General features: G+C 45.4%; 1 protein-coding gene across 1 annotated transcript in view; it reads right to left on the bottom strand.

Annotated features, from left to right (window-relative positions):
- Abca4 (ATP binding cassette subfamily A member 4) overlaps positions 1–21,806 on the bottom strand; it is a 143,085-nt gene that overhangs the window by 68,605 nt on the left and 52,674 nt on the right. The window contains exons 10-14 of the mRNA XM_036190798.1: positions 21,115–21,231; positions 20,289–20,486; positions 5,249–5,454; positions 4,497–4,673; positions 2,475–2,697 (exon numbers count right to left, since the gene is read on the bottom strand). Of these exons, the coding sequence (XP_036046691.1) occupies positions 2,475–2,697; positions 4,497–4,673; positions 5,249–5,454; positions 20,289–20,486; positions 21,115–21,231 (921 nt within the window). The remainder of the gene's footprint in view (positions 1–2,474; positions 2,698–4,496; positions 4,674–5,248; positions 5,455–20,288; positions 20,487–21,114; positions 21,232–21,806) is intronic.

The raw sequence follows: 21,806 nt of genomic DNA, 5'->3' as shown, positions 1-21,806 counted from the left end.
TGACTTTTTCTGAACAAGCTGCTGCCCGATTACACTGTGGGATAGACCGAGATGTTCAGCTGTGTTAGACCTTCTTCATCTCCTTTACTGTAAGTCCTGTGACGAGGCCAGCATGGTTGCGCCGTCCAAATTCTGCATTCCCAAATACATAGAGTTCCTCCCGATCTTTTCTCAGGAACACAAAGGTACAGGGGGTAGAATTCTGGGAGCGTGTCTCAGGCCTCTGAGTAGATACTCACTTGGCCACCTCCATCTATCCAATGGGACATAGTTGAGTTGTGATGTAATGAGGACCACAGGCATGTCACACAGCACAGCACCCCAGAGACCCAAAGTCCTTGTGCTCTCCCCTTCCTGCATTTTCCTCCGTGTCCTTCCATCTTTTGGGCCCCATGTCATGAATGGGCTCTACAGACATGGAATCCCTGAATCGCTGCTTTCCTCTCAGTAGAAAAGCGACAGACCAATTAATGCTATCTGTCCCGAGCCGGTGAGAACCAAGCGGAACTAATGTTCTCCTTATCTCCTATAGCTGCCACTTCTCCTTCATGATCTCGTGCCTGTTGGGCATTGAAGGAACAGACTGAAAAAGAGAGGAGGGGAAGATAGCCAAAAGGGAGGAATGGACAGGAGCCACACTTAAAGCGAACCGAAGTCTGAGGGAATCTAAAAAAAGGTCACAATTGGAGAGTTGTTACCGTTCTCTGTAGAATGAATTCAACTTCTTATGTGAGCCCAGAGCAAAGTCCTGCAAATATCTAGACTGTGGGCTTTTGGTGGTTTTCAAACAGGGCTGCCAGTCACTCAGCCAGCCTCACCATTTCCCAGCTTCCTCTACCGGCCACGTTCCTCTCTGCTCCCTGTAGACTAACAATGGAGCCTTCCCATTGTCCCTGTTCCCAGCTTCTTTCCTGCACAGCGGTGCTGGGGAGGAAGGGATATGCAAGAACAACAACAAAACGGGGACTCATTCAAAGGAAAACCTTATTTTGGTGTGGAAAGTTCTGTTTCCGTCATTGTTGGGACGGCGTTCTGGTTCCCACAAGGAGGAGCTTCTCTGTGCTAGAAGCTCTGGGTGAACATTCTTTACCTCACGTCCTAAAAGCTTTGAAGTCCTAAACACCCATTCTTAGGAAGACAGACCTCAGTGTCACTTATCAGTAAGAAGTCAGGGCAAGCTCCGCCATTCATCCAGATGTTTACTCACCGAGCCCTTTCATTCTAAGGATACAAAACATCTACTGGGGAAAGGGACAGGCTCAGGTATGGGGCAGAGCAGAGGGCCTCTGGTGGATAAGGAGGGAGTGGCTGCTCCTCTACCTCCTCAGAACTTTGGTATCCTTTGTAAACATCAAGCCATGCTGGGTGGGGTGAGGTTGTTGGAAGAGAATGACCTCCACCTCAACATTGTTTTGAGGGGTCTCTAACACGGGGTTTGATTCGTACCATAGCTCACTGGGTCATAGTGTAATAGCAAAGATAGTATGCACTAGGTTGAGGATATTTTAGTAGAGGACAAAGGCGGGATTTGGATTAAACGAGTATGTACTGGTGAGTTGGATCTATGATGGGACATTCTTAGGTCAGGGAGCCATGATCCAACATGGGATGGGAGACTCTCATCCAGTCCTGCCCACTGCAGTGTCACCCAATATGATGACAGTCATGAAGTTGAACAAGCTTGCTGAACCTATAGCAGGAACCAGCGTCCATCCAATAAAACATCGAAAATTATCAAATGTGTGTAGTCATATTCAACAAGTCCAAAAAACTTCTATGAAGGAGCTAAAAATATAAATTATACAGGCTAGCAGTATATTGTGGAACAGTGTTTTATTTTCAGTTCTAGCTTGCAGAGGAGTCATGGACTTGCAGAAGATAGAATCACATACTTTATGGCAATAAAGACTCCTTATCACTGAGAAAGGTCGGGTTCCAAATTCCATCCTTTAAAACAGAGTCCTTGGAGATCTTTGCCAGCAGAAGGATGTTACTTGGTGAAGCTAACGGCCTGGCCATGGGGATGACAGGCAAATTATCCAGATTTTTCTTCTCATACCACCAGCAGTGTTTGCCTCATTCTAACTGTAGCCAGATATTGGAATGGTAATTCTAAGTAACACTCTTTAGACTCATGTCTGCCTTTGAAAGAAAAGGCAACGTTTGAACACACAACAGTCCCATACTGGGCTTTGGTAATAGCAGCCTCTCTAAGTGGTCATGAAATAGACTGACAATCTATGTAGGCAGTGAGTGACTTCCTTAGAAGAGGAATATGGAAGATGCCACTATACAATGGTTCCTTTGGGGGGGATGGGAAGCTGGCTCTCCAAGTGTCCTACCTGGTTGGAAAAGCTGGGAAGCTACCTGCCTTGCTCAGATAACTCGTCCAGGCACACACACACATTAACCGGAGGAGGGCAGGAACAAAGAAACCATTTTTAAAATGTCAGGGTCTTCTCCACCGGGCTTACCATGATGAATAGTGTCAGGAGGAAGATGCTCATTGACATGATGGAGAAGCTGTCCAGGAACCAGGTACACCAAATCACAGCATTAGAGACACCTTGGTTTTTCAAGGTCTCCTTCAGTCTCAGTTCCTTTTCCAAGACAATGCTCTTAACAGTCATGGAGACAGAGTAGATCCATGCCAGCACCATGAAGATGGGGAAACAGCGGTTCAGGATGATCATAAAACTAAAGTGAGAGAAGAGAAGCAGAACAGAGCATTCTGGGCCTGGTAGAGATGGAGTAAATATTTACTGAGTGAAGAGATGAGAATGAAGTCTGAAGGGAAGGGAAGGGAAGGGAAGGGAAGGGAAGGGAAGGGAAGGGAAGGGAAGGGAAGGGAAGGGAAAGGAAAGGAAAGGAAAGGAAAGGAAAGGAAAGGAAAGGAAAGGAAAGGAAAGGAAAGGAAAGGAAAGGAAAGGAAAGGAAAGGAAAGGAGAAAAATAGATCACGGGACCTTTGCTAGGTTGGACTTTTAAAAATACCTTTCACATTAGCCACTTTTTCTTTAGAGCAAGATGGTGTCTTTCCAGACAGCCCAGATGAATGCTCTATACAGAAAGTGTAGGAAGAAAACCATACCAACTCTGTTACATAGCATAGACCTTCCCCGTAAAGGCTCATGGGAAAGACTATAGACCAACCAGTTCCATAGGTTGTGATTGGGACAAATTAGTGATTCAATAGTCACTGGTTCCATCAGCCAGTGGAGTAGTCCATCCTGGGATATGTTCTCAGCAAGCAAGATGGATTTGACAGGAAGGAATCAAGTTAGGGGTAGCTTTACAGGTTTTCCCTGGGGATGGTGCATTAGTAAAGCCCTTGGGATTATTATCTATTGAAACTGTTGGGTGTTGTCACAGGAAGGGCCCAGTGCCAACGTGGGAGGACAGTTTCACTCAAAATGGCCCTAGGGAGAGAGCCCAACTACCAAAAAGCACGCACTTCTAGAGCTGGCCGCCAGAGGACTCTCCCATATTGAATGACCCCAATTCCTACTGCCTCTCCACACCCACCCTTTTCCCTGCCAGCTCCTCCCCTTCTAACCCGAAAGTGGACCTGGGCTTTTGCCCTTGGCTCTACTTCTCATCTCTGCTTCTTATCCAGAGGAAAACTAATGGCTCAACAGGCACTGTTATCTCTGCTGCCTTCCACAAAGCTGGAGAACGGATGGGGCCACAGTGTTGAGAGCTGCTTTCCTGTGCGCACGCTAGGCTTTATTTTACAACCTCTCCATCTGGCAACTGGCCTCTTTCCTTTACGTTTTGCTGTCTCTGCTTCCTGAAGCCCACAGCCACACACAAGGGCTATAGTGACTTACCCCGTGTTCCTGACACCCCAGGAGCTAAATTCCTAAGCCAACTATAGCACGGGAGTGTTTCTGACCCCATCTACCATGGTAATCAGCACCTCTTCTTTTCTGTCCCTTTCTCCACCACTCCAAAAATCTATTTTCAACACAACAGTAGGCTGTTTGCTTAGCATGCTACTAGCCAACAGATGGACAGGCTTTAGGATGGGGGAGGTCAGAGGAGGCCAGAGCTTATCCAACACTCCTCTACCTTTTCACCAAACATACATCATAGGAATGTTAATTAGGGAAGGAGCTGCATTATTCTGAGGCTCTTAGGAACCAGACCTGCTTGCCATACAGTCCAAATCTGCTGATCTGGCAATCAGTGGGCGAACGCTCTGACCCTAACCCTTCCACATACCAAACATACTACGAAGTGGAAATTTAAACAGCCAGCATCCCCCCCTTCAGCCTCAACTCCTATTGTTTAACCTTCAATGTCCCTTGTGTACCCCAACACTCTACTATTTTTCTTTCTCCTCTGATTCTGTCTGGAGTATGTATGAGGCCAGAAGCTTCTTCAGTTAGAACCCTATTCCCCCAGTCTGGTCCCAGTCCCTGAGGTTCCTTCAGAAGACACTGAAGCCTTGAGAGCACTTCCGCTCCGGGAGGAAGATAGAGGCCTGGGACTCACGAGTCATCCACAAAACAAGGATAAGGCATCTGCTGGAGATAGATTCCAATGGGAACCTTTGCCTGGGTCTGACTCCTGGTGATTCCATGTTCAACCATGTCCTGTAGATAGGCAAAGCCTCCCCAGATGTACCGGAGGTCTTCCACAGGATCCGCCCTAGGACCAGAATCCCAGTACCTAAAAAGACACAGGATGAAGGGAGAAAGGATGTAAGTAGGGATGGGCAACCCACTCACTTTATGAGCCCAACTTACCTTAGAACTTAATCTCTTGAAACTTTCTCCTAAATCAGTGGTTCTCAACCTTCCTAATGGGGTGGCCCTTTAATACAGCTCCTCATGTTATGGTGACCCCAACCATACAATTATTTTTGTTGCTACTTCTTAACTCTAATTTTGCTACTGTTATGAATCACATTACAAGTATCTGATACGTGAGACATCTGATATGCAACCCCTGTGAAAAGGTTGTTAGACCTCCAAAGGGATGGCGACCACAGCTTGAGAACCATTGTCCTAAATGTTCCCAGAATATCTAGTCCTACTTTGGACCACAGTATTAACTCAGGAATGACTATGAGTCACAAGGCGATTGCTTTATCTACTTGGATCTGCTCAAATCATACTTCCTCCTATTTAATTTACCTTCCTTTGATTTATAGGCTGCATTTACACTTAATCCTCCATTCTACCAAATATAATTCCCCATGCATTTGTGAGAAACCCTGCAAATCCTAACTGAACCATCCTCACCTGTCTTTGATCTTATTGGTCTTCTCTACCACATCTATGTCCATCCGAATCTTGTACTTCACGTGGGGAGGTAGGAAGCTGGTCCAGGGATACATGTCAGGGAATACCACTCCAGCCCAGAACCTGTTTTCCTCCAGGAGAGACAGGGCTCGTTGGATGAGCTGAGCTTCATCATCATAGCTTTCAAACTTATCCAGGACCAGGCACTGCAGATAATCACAAAGGTGTAGAGAGTTGGAGACTTAATTCCAAACCAAGAGGCAGAGGAAACACTACTGGCCAAGGGATAGGTCCCCCACGAAAAGGCCTGTGTGCCTAAAAATTGTTTGACTCCAGGGTCTGGCATTAATTTCTTCATGTGACTAGGTTCAGGGGTACAAGGGTCCTAGAAATGGTGATGGGCCCTTATCCCCAAAGAGTTAACAGAGACCATGCTACCCCAGCTGTCCAAGGCGGTCCAAATATGCAAGTCATCAAAATGACACACATACTCAAGCCTCTCACTCTCCAGCTTGGGGAGGCGAGGGAGTGGGGTCATGGTGGACATAGGCTGCTTTGAAGATCAGAAAGCCTGAGATAAAAGACTTTTAAAGAGAGAAACATTGCTGGCGTTGAACCTCCCTGGCTCTCTCCAAACATACACAGGCCAAGCCAGCTGAGGGAAGAACCAGGAAGAAGAAAGCAGAGAAACAGATGGCCAAAATGGTTTCATCTGAGAAATCATTTTTATTTACAACTTTACGACTAGAAAGTAGAATTACCCCAATGTCCCTTTTCTCCTCTTGGGGGGGGGGGGGGGGAAGGAGGGAAGGAGAGAGGGAAAGAGAGAGATCTATAAAAGAAAAGAACAAAATTAAGGATTTCTTTGAGATGGATTTAGGGGTCCTCACTTGCAGAGACTTGCTGAAGTAATTAGATTGTACTGGTATTTTGTTTTACACTGAGAGTTTAGTATCCATGACTCTTAGAATGTAACTCACAAGAGATCAGATGGCCTTGTCTTGATTAATTTGTTCGACGAATATTTACTGAGTGTATGGAACATGCCAGAGCCTGCCTGGCTCCACGGGTACAAGGAGAGAAGATAAGAATCTCTTCCTGAGACAAACTCAACCCGATGAGGGAAAGATTGTAGTAAACCCTAAGTGCCGTGCAGAAATACACACAGGAAGGCTCACCTAAAAGACTCAGGGCATCCAGAGGAGGGATCCAGGGAGGCTACCTGGAGAAAGAGGCATGAGCAGAAGGAGGATAGACAGAAAGCAGGCAGAGGAAAGAAAATGGAGATCAGCTTGACCACAAGGAGCAGCATTGGGGTCTCTGGGGACCTACAGGAGTAGAGTAGTGGGCCCCATCCTCCTTCAAACTTTGGAGCATTGGATAGCTTTAAAAAGATGCCAAAGGCTCTACTTCAGAATCTTGAGAAGCAAGGCCAGGGCACCAGCATTTTGCTTAAAAAGAAAAAAAAAAAAAGAAAGAAAGAAAGAAAGAAAGAAAGAAAGAAAGAAAGAAAGAAAGAAAGAAAGAAAGCAAAACACCTCCCCAGGTCTTCACGAAGCACAGAGAAAGGCACTGGGTGAAAAGTGGTAAGTGGTTGGGACCAGATCCTTTGCTCTGCTGGATTTTGGAATGTTACTGACTAACTGAGCAGGTTTCTCAGGACATGAGCTTTCCGACTAAGACCAGAAGAATTCCAGACAATCTCTAGAATACCATAAGACCACTGTGGGATTTTAAGCCGAAATATGAGATCAGATAACAATAGGGAAGCGTCAGGGAGCACTAGACTAGACCACTGAGCACATTCAGGCTCAGTTAACTCCAGGAGAGCCTGGAAGTCAGACAGAACCTTTCCTGAGCTATAGAATAAACTGCAGAGATGCTCCCAAGTTAAGGTAGACTGTAGTAGAACCAGGGTTCCTTGCTCTCCAGCTCAGGCCCGGAGGAAAAGCACACACTGCACATCCAGCATGGTGTGGCTTATGAAAGGATCCCTCCATGTGCTCACAAGTATCCTGTAGGTTGGACAGTGAATACTGTTTGTCCTCACCTGGTAGCTCAGGAAAGTTGGGCTCCAGAACAGCCAATTTCACTCAACCTGTGGGTCATGACCCCCTTGGAATCACACATCAGATGTTATAATTCATAACAGTGGCAAAATTACAGCTACGAAGCAGCAATGGAATAATTTTATGGTTGGGGGTCACCACAACATGAGGGACTGTATTAAAGGGTTGAAGCATTAGGAAAGTTGAGAACCACTGCCCTAGAGGACTAAAATCTTCCCGGAAGTGGTAGGAAGAGTATCAAACCCCTATTCACGTGGTTAAGGGGCAATTAAGAAACCAGAAACAAGCAATTAAGAAACCAGAGAGCCAAGTTCTACTGCTCTAGCAAAAAGCAAGCAGACTCGGCTCACTCACTGCAAACCCCTCACTTCCGAAGCCTAGCCCAGAGTGTTAGAACACAATACAGAAGTCTTACGAGGGGGATGTATTTGAACTCCAAGGTGTTACAAACCCACCATCACTGGGTTTTCTGAAAATTGTCCTGTCCAGGCTCAGCCCTGGGAGAGGGTCCCATGGGGTAGTCTCAGTGCTCTGGATGAAAGGAGAGAAAACAGAGCAATCTACTTTCTAACTGATAACAGGCAGTAGCAACACAGGGTGTGAGAACATCACCAGCGCCACAGCTTAAAAGGCTTCAAAGATTAAAAGGAAACTGGATTGGTATTTCTTTAAGAAATACAAGAACAGAGACAGCACAGAGCTAAATAGGTTTTCTTCAGTCAATCATTGTCTTGCAAACAGGACCTAATTGCTAAGACTGACACTGGCCAGTCCTAAGACAAGACAAAGGACTTCAGTATATCATACACCAAGGAATTTTCATTTCTTCCGGGCAGAAGCAGCTTATACTGTTCATAGTTTTGTGTGTGCATGTGTGGTGTCGAATGCATAGACTCTTTGGCAGCTGGAGAAGCCGCCTGCAGCCACTTGGTCAGTAATTAAGCCACAGCACCACCATGGGAGACAGGTTTGCCCGTTGCGGCTCTGGCAAGGAAGCTTTGGGACTGAGTTAAACATGTTTAACTTGGCAGTGGAGGCACACACCTTTAATCCCAGCACTCAGTAGTCAGAGGCAGGCAGATCTCTGTGAGTCTACAGACTGAGTTCCACGATAGCCAGGGCTACACAGAAAAACCCTGTCTCAAAAAAACCAAAAACAACAGCAAAAACAAAACAAAAACAAAAACAAAAACCAAACAGAATATATGTTTAAATTTGCTTTAGTGAGACCTCCAGGATTGACAAAGATAAGCAATAAATAATCCCATTTTAGCTGTTTGGCAGGTTTAGAACTGGCGTGTGTTTAAATAAGATAAACTAGACACAGACAAGTGTCACATCTTCTCACTCACTGAAGGGACTAGTAAGTCAGACTTGCAGAAGAATAAAATAGTGTTTGCTAGAGACTGGGAGGTGTGAAGAAAAGGGGTACAGAAAGAAATTCAATACGGGGTGCCATGACACAGAGCGGAGGACTTATTTGCTCTGGTTTTCTTTCAGCACAGTAGAGTAAATATTGGTTAAGACAGCCTGTGATGATTCTCAGAGTGACAAGGGGGCAGGGAATTTGCAGCACAGAAAGACTAGTGGTTGAAAAGGTAGAAATGTTCCTCCCCTTATTTCGGTTCTCATACATTGTAGGCATGACTTGAATTACCAGAATTACCATGAAGATTTAGAAATATTTCGAACAAACAAACAGCAATTAGAATAGCTCTGAAATTAAATTTCTAAAATAAAATAAAAATGACCCGGGGAGATGAAGGCTTTTTAAAGCAGTTTTCTGTTTTTTAAGCAGTGGATGTTGCACCGAGAATGTTCTTACCGATTCACTCAGCATCACAAAGCCCTGGGAAGAGATGTCTTGGGGCTTATGGTCTGATGTCCTTGCTTCAGAAACAAATGGGACTAGAGGTGTAGAGAACCTTGCCTTAGTCCCAACACAAGGAAGAAGCAAAATCTGCATGTATGTCTTCCATGAGAGGCCTGGAAGTTCCAGTCTGGGTATGGGTGTTCCCCATAGTTCCTTGGAGAGTAAGCCTTGGGCCATCCACAAAGTCCTGGCATTACTGGATGTCTCTTGTCTGAGAGCCACACTACCTAATGACTGCCTTGCTCTCTCTGCCCTGCTCAACATGGTGGCCAGTGATCACAGGTGGCTATTGAATACTAAAGATATCATGGATGCATCATAAGCACTGAGTTTTAAATTTCATGGAGCTGCTGGTAGCTCTGTGGGTCAACAGAGCTCCAGTGGTAATGAGTCCCTTGAGGTCAGGACCATGTTGTGTTCAACATGGTCTCCTGTATAGTATTTTCTCATGCTAGGGAGTCAAGAAATATTTTCTGAACAGAATTGGTTTAAATTTACAAGCCCTGATGGGCAGAGGTAGCTGTACCTCTATGTTTTGAACAAGTTTCTGTGTGTCCCAGACTCATGAACAATTAGCAGCAATTAGTAAAATAACTTTGTTGTGATGCTCTTTGGGTATAACTCTTGGGAAAAAAAGGAGCTGATATAAATAAATGCACGGTCAACAATGTGACTTCTAGGGTTATCTAGCTCATTCTCTTTGAACCTATGTCTTTATGTACTGGAATAAACAGCTGATATTTTCAATGATATTGTTGAATCCTGTGATGGTGTGGGCTCCATCCTGGCTGTTTGCTCAGGCAGCTGATTCATAGTCATATTTCCTGATGTGTTTTCCTAGATGGGGACCTTGATACTCTGGAAAACACAAAATTTAGCAGGTTCTCAAATGCTGACTGCTATTCTAAAACATCTGGCCCATTTTCCTCTTCAGTATCACCTTGGGAGGAGGCACAGTGGAGTGTTGGGGTCAGACAGTCCTCTATGCCATCCCTTCTTGCTGTTTCTCAACTGTGGCTTCTGATGCCATTGCTGAAATCTGAGCTCCGTCCAAACCCAGATGTTTGTTCTAATTGTTTACAAACACGTGAGACAGTGTTTGTAAAGGCCTCAATGGGTGCCTCACAGAGTAAAAAGCCAAGGGTGCGGTTCAATGATAGAATGCTCACCTAGCATGCCCAAGGCCCTGGGCTATTTTCCAATATTGCAAAAGCATAACAAAAAATAAACATCAGCCGAGCAGTGGTGGCACATTCCTTTGGTCCCAGCACTAGGAAGGCAGAAGCAGGCAGATCTCAGTGAGTTCAAGGCCAGCCTGGTCTACAAAGTGAGTTCCAGGACAGACAGGGCTGTTACACAGAGAAACCCTGTCTTGAAAACCAAACAAATAAACAAAAAAATCAACTATAAATACTGATGTTTTCCTTCATGCCCCAAACTGGTCCAGGGGCTTTGTTCATATGAACACATTTCACCTTCATATTACATGCAGGTGTGTTACTGTGATCCTTCAGAGCCCACTTACAAGGTGTACTGAAACAAACTTCCTCAGGACACAATCTGTTTTCAGCCTCTACAGTACACTGCATTGTCTCATGAATAATGAAGCCCTTATAAATATCATTTTACTGTTGTTTTTGTGAAATATCTGGAATGTCAATAATCAAAGGACTTTCAAGTTCCTGCCAGGCTAGTCTTCGTTAGTGATAGTTATTCATTGGGGGAGGAGAGTAGTTATTTATTTTCTTCAAACAATCTCTTTGAGGACACAAACTGTCCTGAGCTGACCCATAGTCCTCCATCTGGTTGGAACAATGCTCTGGACAGACACCAAAGCCACCTGGGCAATGGGAGGCGGAGAGGGCGGTGAGTTTTAATCAGCATCTATTAGCTGTTCGGTGAAGTATCTATTAGGATGGTCGGTGAAGAGGAAGGTCTTATAAAATCAAACATGAATATCAAGTCACTCTCCCCAAACTTTCTTGATGAGGTTAAGAGGTAGAAACTGCTTTGAATGTGAGTCAGAAGCCCCCAAGTGCTCCTCTGAGGTATGATTCACAATGTAGCTTTGTATTGTCATGGGGAGGCCATCTGTAGTGACCTCATTCCCTCCTGATACTTACACTAATCCCTGGAGTTAAAATCTTGGCCGATGGGCATGTATATTGGAACATGTATGTGTGTAAGAGGCAGAGCTAATGACAAATCCCTCAGCAGAGGTCCTGGGTTGGATGTATTTAGTCTGTTATGACAGGCTTGTCAGTTACAACATACTGGGCTCTAAAGAGGCCAGGGAGTCTATTTTTAAATGCTGTCTTGTTCCACAAAACTGTGCCATTGTGGAGGTTAGGGAAGTATGTAGGGCAACAATACTGGCTAGTGTAAAGTACTCAACATAAACCCAGCACGCCTACTTAGAAAAGTGAATAAAGTCAGTATCCTATGCCCTCAGAGGTAAGCTTTGCACAAATGTCACAGCAGGAATTCAGAATCTCAGTGAAAACCAAAACAATGCCCTCTGAGAGGCAAGAAAGCAGCAATCAAGCACACAAAGGTGTCTCACAGTCTGTCAAGTGGTGCGTGCATGAGTGCCTGTGTGTGGTCACTGTTCATGTCCATCTCCCCCACCCCCTACCCCAGCTTCCTGAATAGCCAAGCGCCACTTGAAGTTCATACAGACCATGGTTCCTTCCTAGCTGCCTTACTGGCTCTGGAAACAGCCCACCCTGGTGGAAGGGAGAGGCTGGGGCACTCTCTGAAGCACTGGCAGCTGTGTCCAAATCCTGGACAGAAGACACCCATTTGTTGACTCAGCTACACAAAACACTACCTTGGAAGAGAAGCTTCAGGCAGTAGGCTCCCTTCTTCAGCTGTGACCTCGTGGTCTCCAGTTCAAAAACATTAAGTCATAGGTTCACAGAATTACCTATTACGTGGCAGGCTGTGTTTAGAAGAGGCAATAAGGAAACACACATCCTTCTTTTCATTTGAACATGGTCATCAAAGGGATCTGGCACATTGTGTTGACAGTTGGGCATAAATAGTCATATTTTGACCATGAAACCCCAAAGGCATCTAGGTCAGGTCTTGAGATAAGGAAGGCACGGAGGATTGCTAACCCTGCCTCACATCTTTTCAAAACCAGCTGATAAACACTAGTGGAGGCCTGTGGTCCTGATGGTATTCACACAGACACCTGGGGCTCCTTTTGAAGAACACCAGTGGATGTGGGCAAACATCCCAGAATTCATTTCCTGGCAGATGCAAAATGCAACCTTCAAGATTTATTTCCAGCTACATGGAAAAAAACCACAGCATAAAATCACTTTGGGCTATTTGGGTTGTTTGGGATGGTGAATTAGAGGCAGGGTGTTGTAATAAATTGTATTGTGTACACCGGGCACTGTGAACAGACTTCTGAAATATTCACTCATGTAGAGCAGGAAATGCACTGTGACTGGGCGATGAAGAGGCAGGAACTACATGTCAATAAAGAATAAAAGTGTCTCTAAGACAAATAAATCAATGCATCATTGAAACAAGTGAAAGGGCCAAGTCGGAGCAAGGAGGCGTGAGGGGGCAAAGCCACCAGGGCAACGTTTTCCACCCAGCTGGTTCCAACGAAAGTTATCACCACTTGACCAACAACTTCGCGCACTTCAACTCTCCCGGTTTCCTGTCCCATCATTCCAACGACACCTGGAGGTGAGGGCCACTGTACTGGATAATAATGGGGCCGTGTATCCACCAGTAGGACCCCCCTGTGTCACAAACACTCTGTTCTGCCACACCAGTAGGTGTCGCCCAGACAGCTTGGGTTAGCCTCATCTTTCAGATAGAGGTTGAGCTATGTTGTCCCAAGTGGCAGAGCCCATACATAGGTGCTGAAGAGTGTGTCTAGGCACCCACAGAAGGAAGCTTTTACAACCCATACTGGCTAACTCCAGACCCACCACTTCTGTGTCATCCGTTCTCTGCCCAGACCTTTATACCACTACAGATCTCCTCAGAAAAGCCGAGAAGTCAAAAAGAAAAACAAGCTGGAGTTTTAGCCCTTGAAGTGGTCGGGTCAACAAAGGGGAAAGCATGTGGACAAGTCATGACTGGGCTCCCGTGGAGGGAACATAGAACAGAGAAGAAGGCTTGGGACACTATTGAGACCTGAAGTGCAGACTGGGCACAAGCAGTCAGTGGAGCATGGGGGAAGGTGGACACTGTCTGGGGCATCCTCATAGGATGAGAAAGAGCTGTGTGGGCCACTGGCCTTTGTGGTGATGAAGAATTTCTGAGGAGACGTGAGCCATCTGTCACGGTGGGCTTGGGTTTTCCAACTATTTTGTTGGAGAGGGTGTGGGAACTGAAGAGAAGCAGCGAGAGCCTGGAAGCCTAGTGACGGGCTAGGAGAGACAGGCCAGGCCTCAAAACGCTGCTGAACGTGAGGAAGGGAGGAAAGAGAGGCTGTGGAGGACCTGATGGGGCCTGGACGACTGGTCAATTTGATTCTGTATTTGTAGAGAGTGAGCTCCTGGGGAGTCAAGGGTGAACAGTCATTATTTGATGTTTCAAGCTCAGTTCATGTAAATACCCACACAAAAGGATGAACTCCAACCTTTTTGTGTTCTCATTTTAATCTGGTATTTTTAAGAAAAAAAAAAAAGACCAACTCATTATCCCGAGTACTATAAAATAATTGTTACTGTTATTGGACCAAATATGTAATTGAAGCAGATAATACTTGTAGAGCCTTTGGGGTTGCACTTGTACATTATAGGGAAAAGAATTTCATCTCTAGAGTCAGTACAGGCCTGGGTTAGAATTCTGAAGTCCCAGCCCAGTGGTGGTGGTGGTAGTGTACACCTTTAATCCCAGCACTCGGGAGGCAGAGGCAGGAGGATCTCTGTGAGTTCAAGGTCAGCCTGGGCTACAGAGTGAGTTCCAGGACAGGCTCCAAAGCTACATAGAGAAACCCTGTCTTGAAAAACCAACTGACCAAAAAAAACCAAACAAAACAAAACAAAAAAACCACCAAGAATTCTAAAGTCCCCACTTATCTTCTGTGATGTACTGGGAAGTCGAGCTTCTTATAGACTTTGCTTTAAATTCCACATGAAGATGGCAATTATGGCTACCAGGCAGGTGGCAGTGTGGCAAGAGATGACAAGTAAAAGTGCCCAACACAACCCTAACTCCCAGGGCCCATGTAAGTCTCTTTCTTCCATGTCCCCAGCCTACCTTCCACCTGTTTTCTTTTCTCTGATTGAGTTCCAGATTTTTTTTTGTTTGTTTTTTTAAAGATTTATTTATTTATTATGTATACAGAAGAGGGTGCCAGATCTCATTACAGATGGTTGTGAGCCACCATGTGGTTGCTGGGAATTGAACTCAGGACCTCTGGAAGAGCTGCCAGTGCTCTTAACCTCTGAGCCATCTCTCCAGCCCCGAGTTCTAGATTTTTGAGAGCTCAAAAAGGCATAAAATACAGTGATTGCCTGTGAGTTGCTTAGGATCTAGTTCATGGCCCTTGAAATAATAATTGACCTTGTACAGACTTGAACTCTCCCAACGATATCTTCCTAGTATCTGAGGTCATTGGGTTAACAGAAGAAACCAACACGGGTAACCAGCCAATATCTACACATCTAACTCTACAACACGTTACACAAGCCAACCTCATCTTCCCTATCCTATTTCCTCCCTAAGTTAGCCTGAAACACACATTTCCAGAGAACAGCATGGTTGGATGGTGGTGGCATGTAGCCAGAAGTATTAAACATACCAAGGAAAAGTAGTTTTAAAAAAATGGCCACTGATAATTCAAGAAAATAACCACTATCCAGTTCATAAAGAGTTATGTACACACACTAGCTGAGCTGATAGCCAAGAAATGGCAGCTAATGAATGTGTGTTTTCTCAAGACTTAGCAGAAGGTAGTTGTTACTGGTTAAAGTACAATTTTATGCTTTGATGAGAGGTATTTTTCATATTAAAGTTTGGCTAAATTCAGCTTCCTGATATGAAACTTGAGACCTGAAATTCAAATATACTAAGCGACTCAAATCCAGTGTGAACTGTAAATATAAATAGTATTTGATTTATTCCAGGCCAAACCTTTTGCTGCACAAAGAAATTGAAGAGGAGAGGTATATATGTTTATTTCAACTAAAAGGTAATCAGAGGGTAATAATGTGTTGATTTTTATCATTGCATTTTTCTATAGAAAACACGTAAACAGAGACAAATATAGGTTATGAATAAAATGTGTGTGCATAAGAATTTAAGGTATTTACCTAAATGTGGGCCAGCAAGGTGGGTCAGAGGATGAAGTCACTTGCTACCAAGGCTGAAAACCTGCATTCAACCTGGGGAGCCCACATGGGAAGAGAGAAATCACTCTACAGGCTGTCTTCTGACTTTCACACATTATGGCGACCCTTACACTGGCCTCTGCCACACACACCAAGTAGGTAAATAAATAAACAAACACACTGCCCCCCATACACACATAAGTGTTTACCTGTGAAGCCCCCACTGAACTTCAGTTTCCCCAGCTTTGGAGAAGAGAATGATGGGACAGTGTCTGGGAATAGCCTTTCCACACGTCAGAGATGTGGAGAGTCTCAAATGTCACTAGCCTCCCTGTCCCGAGACCACTGTCCACCTTCTGACCAAGAGGTCTGTCTCACTTTTATCTTGATTTTTCAGGAGCAGCCGAAAGGCAGAAATTAGCTATGGGGTGAGGGGTGCTACACAGAAAGCTTTATCTGAGAGGTAGTCTGAGAATAAGAAAGTTTCTCAGCCTCTGAGTCACTGTCCACTGAAGTCTGGCATCCCAGACCTATCCTCCTAGCCTATGGGAATAGACAGACCCACCTCTGACTCTCAGCCAGTTCACTAAGGCTTACCCGGAGATCAGCATAATGGGTCCTGACTAATGTCCAGGCGTTTCTGAGTGTGGGAAAAGGTATATTCTTGATTTGGCTCATGGGTGAGAGCAGCATCTGCCACGTGTGCATGTCCTTGGAGTGAACTCAGTGTCTAATGTCACCCCCACCGCTGTGAAGAGGTAAGGGTCCTACCCCACCTTCTAGACAAAGAGTCCCCCAGCCTAGAATCTACACACAGGTCTGATGAATGTGTTAAGCGCTCTGTCCCTCATTCTGTCCTTGTATTGTTACTTAGAATTGTACAAAATTGTACAGAAATCAAGCCATGGAGTGTTAAATCTCTCAGAACAACCAAGAGAAGCAGAGATTTTAGCCCTTGTGGGACAGGTGCGCCATAAGCAGCTGTTTCTCCTGGACCCACGAGGCAGATTCACGAGAATGGATCCCCTTCAGGCTGCTCCATGGGACGGTCAGCTCCATGGCCTCACCCTCAGCAGGAGGGAAGATTTAACCCTTCTAGTCACCCAGAAGAAAACCCATGAATCACTCTCACTTTTCACAGTGAGGAAAGGTTTAAAGATTTGTTCCTCCTTCTCAGGGCTTCTGTTATTTTCCAGGATCGCAATTAAGTGTCCCATTGTTATGGGCAACAGAATTCATTTGCCTGAGTTCCCTTGAGTGTTTTTGTTTGGCTTCTGTTTTTAGAATAGGAATGGATGTGGGCACCTAATCTCACAAGTCCCATGATGGAAAAGGAGGTACCAAGCTGGCCTTCTTGAGTAGGGTGTAGGTAGTAACAACTAGCTTCCCTGTCCTAGAGAAACCTCTAGAACCGTCAGAGAGGGCTCCATGGCAAGTGCGCTACTCAGGCATTCTGGAATGGAGTGGGGGGGATTTTTCAAGGCTCCTCCAGACGGCCCCAAACACAGGAGCAGATGCAGACAACCCAGGCCGGACGGCAGTGGCTCTCTCCTTCACTGCGTATCTTCTCCTGCTGGACCTCCTCTTCCTGCACTTGCTTCCCTCACTCCCAAGCGCAAGACGATAAGAAACTGAGTCATCATTTCTGCCATTATCGAAAGCCTTGTAGGGCTCCCTTGGGAAGGCCACTGACTCTTGGCCACAGTGGGCTGCACTTCAAGTCATGGGGAAGTCCCAGCAGCTGAGAAGCTAGCTATATAGACAGCAACTTCACGAGCTGGAGAGGGCACCAGTTGGGGGTAGGTCCGACTGAGACCAGGTTTATTTGTGTTTCGATTAACATTTAATATTGATAAATGCTTCTTATATGATAGTGTATTGCATGAATTAGCTCATTTAATTCTTAGAATGAACAAAGTATTAGGTAAATACTCCTAAAATCTACATTTCACAGATGGAGACAGAGGAACAGAGAGTTGAGTCTAGGAAAGTCTCATCCTGAAGGCTTAATTCTTAAATATTTAAGAGACTGATGCCCATTAAGCATCTATTGCTACTATATTAAACACAAGATGCTTAGGAAAAATAATTCCTTTGGGGCTGGGGATATTGTTCAATTGGTAGAGTGGGAAAGGGTGGAAGCAAGGGAAGAAGGAAGGGAAGAAAGGAGAAAGGGAGGAAGGAAGGAAGGAAGGAAGGAAGGAAGGAAGGAAGGAAAGAACTTTTCATATCATGATACAAATGTCAAGTCAAACAGAGACAAGAATTATTTTTCATACACATCACGAAAACATTGTGAGAACCACTATAAGGGGAAAAAAATACTCCCTTGCCCACCTGTACCCCTGCACAGGTCCTGTCTGTACTCAGATTAAGACAACAGTGGTGGGCCTAGCCAGAGACGTGAGCTTAAATGCAAAGGAGGGAACCATCAATTGGGAGCTGTACATGGAGCAGCAAGCCTCTTTCCCCTGGTCTAATAGATCTGCAAATATGCATGGGACACCAGTGCTCTTCTGTGGAAGTTCTGAGTCAGCTGGCCTTGGCTGATGCTCAGAATGTGTTTTCTAAAAAGCCCCCCAGGTCATGGTCGTCTCCTGGTAAGATGGAAATTGCTTGGACTCTGGTGCTGTCAACACCATGCTTTGTACTTCCTAAGGAACTATGTGCGAGTGTGAACAGCCATGTCACTGTCCAGGATTCAGAAGAAGGAAGTCCACATTCTCTAAGGAAATCCTGATGGCTCCAGGGCAGCAGGGAATGCTCAAGAACACATAAAGCCAGGTCTTTTCTCACTAGTGAGTTACTCTTATGACCTATCATCTGGGATAGGAGAGTTCACTCCTATAGGTCTTTCTTATTTCTAGGAGCAGCACCTTCAATGTTTTTTGGTGTTGTTGTTTGTTTGTTTGTTTGTTTGTTTCCTGAGATAGGGTTTCTCTGTGTAACAGCCCTAGCTATCCAGAAACTGGTTTTGTAGACCAGGTTGACCTGGAACTCACAGAGATCCGCCTGCCTCTGCCTCCTGAGTGCTAGGATTAAAGGCATGCACCACCATGCCCAGCAACCTTAAACTTTCCAATGGCCCTAGATTTTTGAAGGTTGAGGCCCAGTTCACTGGGTGTGATCAGCCTTCAGAGGTGAAAATCTTTGGGGCTGAGGTTTGAGAACCCGAAGATAACTAAGATGTTCCCACTGATGCCAAGTAATCCATCCAGCTGTTCAAACCGGAGATGGACACAAAGACAGCTCACTGTACTAGAACTTGGACAAGAGCCTGAGGGGTATGAAGAGAGGGCTGCAGATCATGGGAGAGTGACTTTCTAAGCTTACATGAAAGTTGAGGGAATACTTGATGGCCAAGGAACAGATGAGTAGGTCTGGGAGTTGCATCTCCATGGTAACACTTGCCTGGCATGCATGAGGCCCTGGGCTCTACCCCCAGCACCGCAAAGAAAACAAACCAAGAATTACCAGGTAGATGGGGGCAAAAGGAAAAGCCACTTCAGGCTTGAGCAGATACACGTTTCATTTTCTCTCAGGAAAATCCCTCCCTCCCTCCCTTCATCAGAATCTTGCTTACAGTCAAGTCCCCCATGGTGGTATGCGTGCCAGGCCTCCCAGTCAGAACTACTCCCTTCCTGAGGCACTAAGGCCTCCAAAGCCTGGTGGAGCAGGGGTCCCTTTGGGGGTATTGCTTCTGCAGTGAGAAAGGCGTTCCCTCCTTCTGTGGAATTTGTGGTGTAAGGATGACCACTGAAGGCCGTCAGCAGCTGAGGCACTACCAATGGATGCTTTTTTGTTGACTCACTGAGACGTTCAGCATTCGAGTGATGCAAGCAGATGTGTGTTTGGAATGTGATGCTGGAGTCTGTGTGGAGGAATGCCTGGATTAACAGAGACGGAACCCTGGAATCCAGGGAGAAAGCTGCTCTCACAGGCTGGTACAAGGCCTCTAGCCCTCACAGGTCCCCAAGAGCAAGAAGAGGCAGTGTTGAGAGATGTTTAAGAGATGGAAAAGACAGAGCACTGGGACTGGGTGTGGCAGGGGAAGAAAGAGGTCATCAGAGCTGGCTCTGAATTCAGGCACACCCACATTTGGACTCTGCTTGGTACTCCTAATGGCTGTGGGATCCTATTCAACTTCTTTAAGCCTTGGCTTCTGCATGTACAGCCAGGCAGGGATAACATTGCACACTTAATGGAACTGTAGGAGGGTGAGATGAGGCAAGCAGAGGCAAAAACATGCAGTACAGCAATGGGCACCAGGTACCAGTATATAACCACTCTTTCATTGAGGGTGACGAGGGAAAAATCAAAGATGACCCTGATGTTCTTTCCCTGAGAATCTGAGCAAAGGCTGATGGGATGAACTGGTGTAAGAAGTTCAGGAAGTTTCCTGGGAAAGGAGAGTGTAAGTTTGTTTTGAGGCATCTTGAGTCTTATAGGCCCTTAGGACTTTGGGGTAGGGGTGTCCAGCAATCCATGAGGCTCAGAAGGTCATTGGAACAATGGCAGATGGGAGAAAGTTGAGGATGCTGTGCACTGAGAGGGAGGAGGGGAGAACCAAAGGAATCATGAAGTTAGCAAGATGCAAGAAAGTCTCCATGCAAGTATAGAGAAGCTTCCAGAGAAGAGGACCTGCGAGGTGGTCATGGCACTCTTACTTCTTCATGGGAAAGATGAAAGACCAAAACCAACCCCAGTTGACTGGCTAACAGCGCTCTAGCCTTACCCATGAGGTTATCTTTAAGAGGTTCACTATGGTCCTCAAGCAGATTGATGCCTCTTACCTCCAGGTATTGATTAGCCAGGCGTAGGAAGCGGTCTGTGATATTAAATACATCCCTCCAGTCAAAGTTGGTCATGCCGTCAGCCTGGCTCTCTCGTGGACCACTACGGAAGAAGTTTAATATGGCTTCAGTAGTAATACCTTCTTCTGCAAGTTGCCTATTTATGAAGTCTTTCACTGTTGGGTGTTCCAGGGTATCCTTGGGAAGAAGAAACATAGTCACAGAAATTAAGAATTCCATAGGCTCTTTGGTCTTATTCTTAGAGCATTTCAGATTTTTAATGACTAGTGATTGAGACACTAAGGCTCACTAGCTGGTAGGTTTTCCTCCCATTACAAGGCATATGTATGCCTATCATTTTCTTCAAACCCAAGGACCTCTAGAATAGAGGAGAGACAAGATGGAGTGTGGGAGGGTTATTAGTGAGCATGTAAAATGATATAGAAGATTTCCATTGGATGGAAATGTTCTCATTTTAATTCCCCTGATATTGAGAACTCTTGCCTCTTGGCTTTCCAAAGTTGCAGATGAGGCCATACAGACACAAGTGGCCATCTTGGTAGTATAGAGCTGGCCTCTTCAGGAGATACCCTTTTGAACCTGAGACTTTCAAGTGAATTCATGGGAAAGATATGATCTTGTGGTAACTTTCAAATTCCCCCCAGAATTCAGGACACACATTCCCCACCCAGTGCCAGTGACTGCACTTGGTGACAGTTTGCAGACTGGTGCTTGGGGTCCTGCTTGCTATGGCTTGATCTGACTCAAGCAGTGATGAACTATCTCTACAGCCTTCTTCCCCATCCTATGATGTGAGCATCCTTACTCTCATCATGGTCATCTGTGTGCTCTTTTCAAAGAAGTACCAGATTTGGGGCCCCACTTCTCCCCAGGCTTTGGCCAGCTTCCTAACTCGATCCAGTTCTTCAAAAGTTGAGTTGGCCTAAAAAGACACACAGAGAGAAAACAGAAGGACATATAAGAGAGAACTTTTAGTTCTATCTTCTGCCCTCATCATAGACCTTAATGTTTGGGCAAGGTTCCTCCTCCTCCTCCTCTTTTTAGATTTATTATTGTATTTGTATTTTAAGTATATGGGTATTTTGTTTGCATGTATGTCTGGGTACCACGCGCATGCCTTGTACCCATGGAAGCCAGAAGAGAGTATCAGATCCCTTGGAAATGAAGTTACAGACAGCTGTGAACTGCCATATGGGTGCTGGGAATCAAACTCTGGTCTTCTGGAAGATCAGCCGCTTCTCTTAACAGCTGAACCATCTCCCCAGCCCACAGGCTCTTCTTGGAAATGCTTTTCCTTTCCTAGACTCTTGCTGTTTCTCAGACTTCAGGACTGACAGAATCTAATTTGTTAGTTATCTCGGAGGTACATGTAACACTAAGTTATATTAGGGTCCTAGTGAGCAAATATTCACCCTCCCCATCTTTGCCTGTCCTGAGAAGCCAGGGATCAGAGAACGGTGAATATTTCCACTAGGGATATAAGTCACAGAATGGGAA

The sequence above is a fragment of the Onychomys torridus genome, chromosome 6, assembly GCF_903995425.1.
Source record: "Onychomys torridus chromosome 6, mOncTor1.1, whole genome shotgun sequence".
Classification (NCBI taxonomy): domain Eukaryota; kingdom Metazoa; phylum Chordata; class Mammalia; order Rodentia; family Cricetidae; genus Onychomys; species Onychomys torridus.
Note: the sequence above shows the minus strand (reverse complement) of the source record. Positions and strands in the feature narration are given on the sequence as shown.